Raw genomic sequence first — 8,414 nt, 5'->3', positions numbered from 1 at the left:
TTCCAGATATTGGTTTTTATATATGGCACTACTCCACTCGGCTCCTCTGGGTGGAGTCAAACCTAACAAACATAACACTTCACCATTGATGTTGAAGCGGAAACAAAATCCCAAATTATTTTTGACAGTCTCACTATGCTGGCCTGGACCTCAAGAGATCCACCTTTGCCTCCCAAGTGTGTGTGTCACCACTGCCTGGCTTCCAAACAACTAACTGTTAAATGAATGGGCTGAAGAAAAAGACAGTCCTTAGGGCCTGGGTGCTGGGTTGGCAGACTGCTGGCTTGGCGTTCCTGAAACCCTGGGTTCCTCCAGCACCACATGAATAGATGTGGAGCGCTTGCCTATAAGTTTAGCACTCAGGAGGTAGAGACAGGAAGGCAAGGAGGACAAGGTCTGCCTCTCACAGCTTGAGGTTCCCCAGGATTAAATGAGAAGGCAATAGGCGGGCAGAGAGATGGCTCAGGGGCTAAGAACATGAACTTGCATCCTTTATGGATGATCTGAACACAGCTCCCGTAGCCTACAACTGCCTGTACCCCCAACTCCAGGGACCCATCACTCACATGGCCTCCTTGGGCACCCACGCTCACATGCACATACCCACACACAATTAAGAACAAATCTTAGAAGAAACAGTCTTCGGATGAAGGCTGGTCGTGTTCCTCTCCCTCAAGACATTTTATTGAAAAGTATTTTTCAGCTACAAAAGAATCTGCAACAGCCAGGAACCTCCGGCCAAGCCCCACTCCGAAGGCAGCCCCAGCAGGAGGGGCTCCCCTAGTTATGTCTGAAGAGCTTCAGGCCCATCCATGTCCACAGATGGAAAAACACGTACACAGGCACGGTGACCGGCAAGAGCAAGCTGTAGAAGCACAGGCTGCTGGCGCTGGTGCAGCCCTCTGGGAAGCCTTCCTCCACAGAGGCGGAGTAGAACAGGCCTGCCAGCGAGATCAGTGGGATGAGGACGGTCATGGTGGGCAGGGACGGGATCATCTTCCTCCCTTCTTAAAAGGTTAACTGTCTCAAGAAAACTCAGTTGTTTGAAAAGTTCTGTTCTTGTGCAGGTGCGCTCTTGTCTTATCTTTCCCTTGTCCCGACTCCTCATTCACCCAGGCATGCTTCCCAAGGGCACACAAAAACTCCAGGGGTCCCAGGCAGAAGGTGCCAGCTCCTCAGCCTCCAAGTCACACGCAGCAGTTCCCAGCGACTGCAGACACCACCTGTGTCCCTCGCAGCGCAGGCGAGAGGTCTCTTAACTGTATGAGAAACGTGCAAGATGACAAGATGAAGGGCAGGCCAGGGGAAGGGAGAGAAAAGAATGGGGAAGCAGCCTGTACCAGCACTGAGTAGATTAGAGACAGGATTGCTGGAACCGGCAGACTGGCCTCGAACGTTGTGATCCTCCTGCATCAGCCTCCCCAAGCCACCACATCCCGCTAGAAACAAACCTTTAAAAAAGGAGTGTCCTCCAAAACTGCCTATGGTGACCCCCATCAGAGGTATCAGTATTGAGGAGGCAGTGACAAAAGAACGGCTGCCAGACCATGCTTAAAACACTACAAGTGTCATGCATTACTTTGGAAAGTAAACAATTTGAAAAACAGAATGAAGGTCAGGTGGACTGATAATGTTTTTGTGAACTGGGGAAGCGGAATGCGACCTACAAATCCGGGTTCGCTTCAGGCATCTGAGTGAGGCTTTCTATACGAGGACTGGCCCAGCACTAGAACCTGGGGCCAGGTCACGAGCCACCCGCCGTCAATGCACAGACCGAAGACAGCGCCATCCCTTGGGCGCAGCCGCCTCGGGGACCGGAAGGGGCAACGAGCCCGCTGCAGTCTCTGACGGACCGCGGGAACGATGGCCAGGCCGGACAGAGCCGAGCCGAGCCGAGCCGAAGAAAACCGAGCCGAGCCGAAGAAAACCGAGCCGAGCCGAGCAGGGCAAGACAGGACAGGGGGAACCCGGCCGAACCGAAAACGAACCAACCAGACAAACGGAGCCGGCGGCGTCCGTAGCGCAGACGCCTAGCTGGCGCGAGTCCCGCCCCAGCCGGTTTTCAACAGCTCCTCCGCTCGTATCTCGGGACCTCGAGGCCCTAAACTCACCATTTGCAGGCCTGTAGAAGTCCTGTCCCTGCGGCGCCTGGCGGTGACAGTCACCGCCCCACGAAGGCGGGACAGCCCGGCCAGCAGCCCAATCAAATCCCTGCAGGGGCGGGGTGAGGAACCCAGATCCCGCGATGGAGCCGGTCAGCGCGTGCTCATTGGACAGTTCACCTTTCCTTCGCTCCCAGGCTCAGGCTCCGCCCCCGTAGTCTTGATTGACGGGTGAAGCCAGACTCTGAGAGCTCCCCAATAGCTAAGGACCATCACCTCTGGCTGGGCGTCCTGTATGCTAGTCCTGCTGGAAGTAGGAACGTATTTGCTACAGTTTATTCACGGCGCTCCAGAGAGGACAGTGGGGTCTTTCTGCCCTGAAAAGACTTCCCCACTTCTTTCGAGATAGGGTTTCTCTGTGTAGCCCTGGCTGTCCTGGAACTCACTCTTTACATCAGGCTGGCCTCGAACTCAGAAATCCGCCTGCCTCTGCCTCTCGAGTGCTAGGATTAAAGGCGTGCGCCACCACGCCCGACTGCCTTCCCTGAATCGCACCTGGCCGCAGCCACTATCACCAACCCTCTTAAGCAGCGGAAAGAAGACTGATCCATTATTTTACGTATGAATCGGTGAATGGCAAAATAATAGTTTGTGCTGATGAGATGGCTCAGCGAGTATAGGTGTTTCCTGCCAGGTCTGACTACCTAAGATCGACCCTCTGGGACCCACATGGTGGAGAACCTATTTTCTTCTCACATTGTCCTCTGACCTCCACACATGTATTGTGGCACACCTGCGTGTACTCCCACAAAAATGCAAAATGAAGTTTTAAGAGAGAATGTAGCCAAGCACACTCCTAATCCTAGCACTCCGTAGGCAAAAGCTGGCGGATTTCTGTGAGTTCGAGGCCAGCCCGGTCTACATGGCAAGTTCCAGGTCATCCAGACTACATAGTAAGCCAATGAGTGTGTGTGCCTTGGGGTTTGGGGGAGGGACGGTGTTCGTAAATGCTGTCTACGGAGCCGGCCACTGCCTTGCCTAGTGAGGCAGTGTTATCTCTGATCCCAGCGTAAAGAAAAATGAGGCTGAGCTAGGATTCTGTGCAGTACTGCACAGGAAGCTCCATCCCTTAATCTTCCCGCAAGCTAAAAGATCAGAAAGGTTTTCTTCCCAGAGGTAAGTAGTGGTATAGAGTCCATGCAGTTTCTGTTGTAACCACAAGGTGGCAGGAGAGAGCTGAGGACAAACCATCCTATGGTTTACACAGAGCAGATAACAAACATTTTTTAATTAAAAAAAATTAAAATCGGAACAAAAAATAGCCAGCAAAATAGTTCAAGAGGTAAAGGCACTCACTACACACGCCTGTGAAAAGGCCAGTATTGGCGCAAGATACCCAAGACCAAGTTCTCAGCGTAGAGGGGTTTTGCCCCAAAGTTCAAAGGGCAGGGAATAAAGAGCCAAAGACAAAGATAGAGGATGAGGGAGAAGGGGGTGGTCACAACAGACAGGATGATGACAGCACAGCAAAGGACTGCCTCTGGATAGAGGAGAGACAGACGTGGTGCACAGGGAAATGGCGGTTTAAAAAGGTAAAGAGGAAACCCCGTGTTAGGACAAGGTGTTTAATTTTTTTTTTTTTAAGGTTTACTTTTTGCGGGGCAGTGGTGGCGCACGCCTTTAATCCCAGCACTTGGGAGGCAGAGGCAGGCGGATTTCTGTGTTCAAGGCCAGCCTGGTCTACAGAGTGAGTTCCAGGATACCCAGGGCTACACAGAAAAACCGTGTGTCGAAAAACAAAAACAAACAAAAAAAATTTACTTTTTATGAATATGAGTTCACTGTCGCTCTCTTCGGACATACCGGAAGAGGGTGTCAGAGAGATGCGGGGCAGACAGCAGAGGAGTGACGATCTATCATGGAGGGACTTCATTGCAGAGACTCAAGACAGACGTTTGAAGCAGAAACCACGGAGGACCACTTCTTACTGGCTTGCCTCTTCTCCCACACTCAGACAGCTTTCCATGTAACCCAGGCCCACCTGCCTAGGTTTGTTACCGCCCACGATGGGCTGGCCGCTCCTATATCAGCTAGAAACCAAGAAAATGCCGCAGAGACAGTTCCACAAGCCGATCTGATGGATGTAATTCTTCAATTGAGAATCCTTCCCAGATGACCCTAGTTTGTACCAAGCTGATGGTAAAAACCAACCGGTAGGATGCATATCCACCTGACCTAAGTCTTGCGCGCACTTTTCCCTTTTACAAGTAAGGGCGTTTCAGTCTAAGATTTTCATTAGAGCCTCTACAGTCACGGTACCTTTAAAAATGTCTTTCTCAGGGCCGGGCGTGGTGGCGCACGCCTTTAATCCCAGCACTTGGGAGGCAGAGGCAGGCGGATTTCTGAGTTCGAGGCCAGCCTGGTCTACAAAGTGAGTTCCAGGACAGCCAGGGCTATACAGAGAAACCCTGTCTCGAAAAAACCAAAAAAAAAAAAAAAAAAAAAGTCTTTCTCAATTGCCATTTCCCCCTTACTCTACTAGCTCTCCTTAACCTTTTGGTTAATTTTTTAAAATATTTTTTTATTTATTTTATGTATATCATGTGATGCTGGGAATTTGAATTCAGGACCTCTGCTCACTCCGGTCAGCCCTGCTCGCTCCGGCCTAAAGATTTATTTAGTATTATATCTAAGGACACTGTAGCTGTCTTCAGACACACCAGATGAGGGCATCAGATCTCATTATAGGTGGTTGTAAGCCACCATGTGGTTGCTGGGATTTGAACTCAGGACCTTCAGAAGAACGGTCAGTGCTCTGAACTGCTAAGCCATCTCTCCAGCCCCCTCGGTTAATATCTGAATTGTCACAACTTGCCTGGTAAGTGACAAGATGAAACTGCATTCTTTTTAATTTAATGGAATTGTGTGACTATCTCACAAATCTGTAATTAAGGTCTTCCTAAATTGGTGATTTATATCTCTCTTTGTCCTGATCAAATTAGAGCATCACAAAGACACAGTTGTGCTAGTTAGAAATGCCTATCAACATAATGATATATTATTCTACCATTTATGTACTGATTTCTGTTTTTCGACATTCATTGATACCTTACAACGATGAGCTAGGTGCTATGGGGAAGCAGTGCAAGAAAGTTTCTAAAAACGAAGCTCCAATGGCCGTAAGAAGCATTGTCATGTGAGTTATAAGCCACCAACAGTCAGTACAAATAAACCCAACAGGAACAGAAAGCAGTCAGCAGCCACAGGGCTTGTGCATGCAAATGACAGGACCAGAGGCATAATTTAGAAAAATTAACTCACTAGGACGCATAGGATGGCTCGTTTGTATCAGATGGTAATGGGAGAGGGAGGGAAAGAGGAGAGGCGAGGGGCAGAGAAACACGTGGGAGGTTATCATTAGTGACGCAGCAATGGGAATGAGAGGATTGGCAGTAAGAGCAGAGAAGATGTGGATGAAAAATAAGACGACTGTGAAACTGAACCCAGTAGGTTGTGGCTGTTGACTACGGCTAACAATGGACAGGAAGGATGCAAATGGAGCTTTGCTGTTCTGAGGCGACGCCCCAGAAGCAGAGTGCAGAGAGCGCGAGGTTTTTATTCTTCACGTCCATTCCCTGGCAACGTCTCCTATTGTGTGTTCTGTAAGTGCGGAGCGCTGGACCAACGCACCAGATCGTCTTTCTCTTGGTGCTTCCCCGTGATTCACTCATCACAGCCGCCCCTGTTCCTTTCTGGAATAAGTTGCCGTATACATAAGCGAATGTGCATTCATTATGCTTGATTATATAACTGTGCCTCCCAATCTGCAAACGTCTCAAGGTAGTAGAGGGATGGCTTCTGTTCATAACTGAGATCTTGGTTTGAGCTTTCCAAAGGGGATGCTTTCAAGCTATATTCATAGCGTACTATGTCTCAGCAAGAAGTACTGTATTCAGAAAGCAACTTCCTCGTTTTAATTTAGAATTGGGTAAGCTAATAAGTATTCTGGTTTTCCTTAAATAAGCATTAATGACATTATTCAGTAAAAAAAAAAAAAGATTTATTTTTATGTATATTAGTACACTGTCGCTCTCTTCGGACATAACGGAAGAGGGCATCAGATCCCATTACAGATGGTTGTGAGCCACCATGTGGTTGCTGGAACTTGAACTCAGGACCTCTGGAAGAGCAGACCGTGCTCTTAATTGCTGAGTTATCTCTCCAGCCCCGAGGTGTTTAATTTTAATTGGACATGTTACATAGGGCAGCCAAAGGGAGCTTTAGATTGCTGAATTCCAATACTCTCACAGCTGGACCTTGGTGGTCAGCCTCGGGAAGAGGGAGTGGCCAAATAAGGGAACAGACTTTGGGGGCTAGCTTTAGGAATATAATAGAGAGGTTTTTAGCAAGGCAGAGGGAATGGGAGAGAAGGGCAAGGCCTGCCAGAGCCATGTTTGCCACGCGGCGGATAGCTAGAGTCCCTACAGCCTGACTCCTCTGAGCTGTCCCCTGGCCTTTTCGTGGAGAGAAACACACATTAAATAGACAGATACACCTGGGTGTTTGACAGATGTTGCTACACTAAGAATTGGAGTAGCACACTTGGCACTTGTGTGACAGGCTTTTCCTGTGCAGACACCACACACACACACACACACACACACCATGCACACATATTTACTCACTCCAGAAAGGGGCCCCACCACAAACCAAAGTATGGACAGCACCAGTGTGGTGAACAATGAGTCTGGCTGGGTTACTTACAGAAATACGAGTGAAGAGTTGCTTACAGGTGTAGAAATGACTTGAAAACAATTGTGATAGGGATGAAGCGGCAAGGGTGGGCGGGGTACCGGTACACACACATACACACACACACACACATTCACATACCCTTAGGGAGGGAGGGGCCTAGTGAATCTGATCAGTTTCAGGGACTTCCTGATGATCTTTTGAGTTACTTACTTCCCGTCTTATGAGCTTTTCTGCCAGGTGGAATGTTTCCTTCTAGGGGGGAAACAGCAGCAATCAGTTCTGACATCATCTGAAAACATGGTTAGTGGTGCTTGTTATTTTTTCTGTTCTACTTTCCATTTTCCCCTACCAGCTTGTTCAGTAGTATACTTAGTTATTTCTTTTTTTTTTTTTTAAAGATTTATTTATTTATTATATGTAAGTACACTGTAGCTGTCTTCAGACACTCCAGAAGAGGGCACCAGATCTCGTTAAGGATGGTTGTGAGCCACCATGTGGTTGCTGGGATTTGAACTCTGGACCTTCGGAAGAGCAGTCGGGTGCTCTTACCCACTGAGCCATCTCACCAGCCCATATTTAGTTATTTCTTGGCTTGTCTTCTTCACTATTCTAAAGTTAGCAGAAGTCAACTCACAGCTTTGGAGAAGCCTCTGGTCTAGAATTTTTTTTGAGGCAAGAACAAAGATTACATCTTAAAAGCAAATGCTAAGTCCATGAAACATCTGAGAGTCCAGAAGATCCCAGATAAGTGCAAGAGCTTTTGCTAGGACCCTTTAAAAATAATTTTTTATGGGGTTAGAGAGATGGCTCACCCATTAGAGCATTGGCTATTTTTCCTATGGACCAGAAGTCAAATCCCAGCACCCACTGTTAGGAGCAAGCAAAAGAAACTTATTGTAAGTGCTGCCATTTTGTTTTTAGACTCCACTTAATCATAGAGAGAAACTGAATCCAAGATCCCAGGCCCTACAGGGCCTTGGGACTTCCCTATTCCTGAACAGCTTCTGCTGTAAACAGCTGTCTGAGTCCAGAGATTTCAGCGACAACTTCTCCATCTTGCTGGCAGGGTCAAACAAGTTCATATTCCCAGGCCTAGGAACAAACTCCTACCCCACTTCTCCAAATGTTTTCTTAATTGTCTGCTAACCCCGTAAAGAATATAGAAATTACTGTTATCTAAACCAAGGTACATAAGTTATAAAAATATATGCCACCTGCCTGCTATGCCCTAATTAACTGCATGCCACTGACCTGCTCCTTTGTCCCCTTATCACTCTGAGCCAGGTGCCCTGGATATGACCCAGTCTCCAGAGGGTGATCCCTTGCTTAACCCATAATGCCAAATACAGTTAGATAACACTACGGCTCCTCCCAGCTCCCCCCAGTTCCCCCTGTTCCCTCCAGCTCCCCCCAGCTCCCCCCCCCCCCAGCTCCTCCCAGCTACCCCCTTGCTTTGGGTTCCCATCCTTTAAAAATATTGTACAATCTCCCTTTGGGGACTCAGTTCAAATCCCAAACTGGCTGCTGCCTCTCTGTGCACTTAGAAAAATGAAGCTT

The 8,414-nt window shown here is 48.4% G+C and overlaps 1 protein-coding gene across 1 annotated transcript; it reads right to left on the bottom strand.

The window, feature by feature from the left end:
* Nucleotides 1–641: 641 nt before the first annotated feature.
* On the bottom strand, nt 642–2,191 carry Pigy (phosphatidylinositol glycan anchor biosynthesis class Y). Its single transcript, XM_021172899.3, has 2 exons — nt 2,112–2,191; nt 642–1,259 (listed from the first exon to the last, which is right to left on the bottom strand). The coding sequence occupies exon 2, from the start codon at nt 994–996 to the stop codon at nt 781–783; it is 216 nt and encodes a 71-aa protein (XP_021028558.1). The 5' UTR covers nt 997–1,259; nt 2,112–2,191; the 3' UTR covers nt 642–780.
* Between the last annotated feature and the right edge of the window lie 6,223 nt (nt 2,192–8,414).

The sequence above is a fragment of the Mus caroli genome, unplaced genomic scaffold, assembly GCF_978045245.1.
Source record: "Mus caroli unplaced genomic scaffold, Mus_caroli_1 scaffold_11, whole genome shotgun sequence".
NCBI lineage: Eukaryota > Metazoa > Chordata > Mammalia > Rodentia > Muridae > Mus > Mus caroli.
The sequence above is the reverse complement of the archived record's forward strand: the minus strand, read 5'-3'. Positions and strand labels throughout refer to the sequence as shown.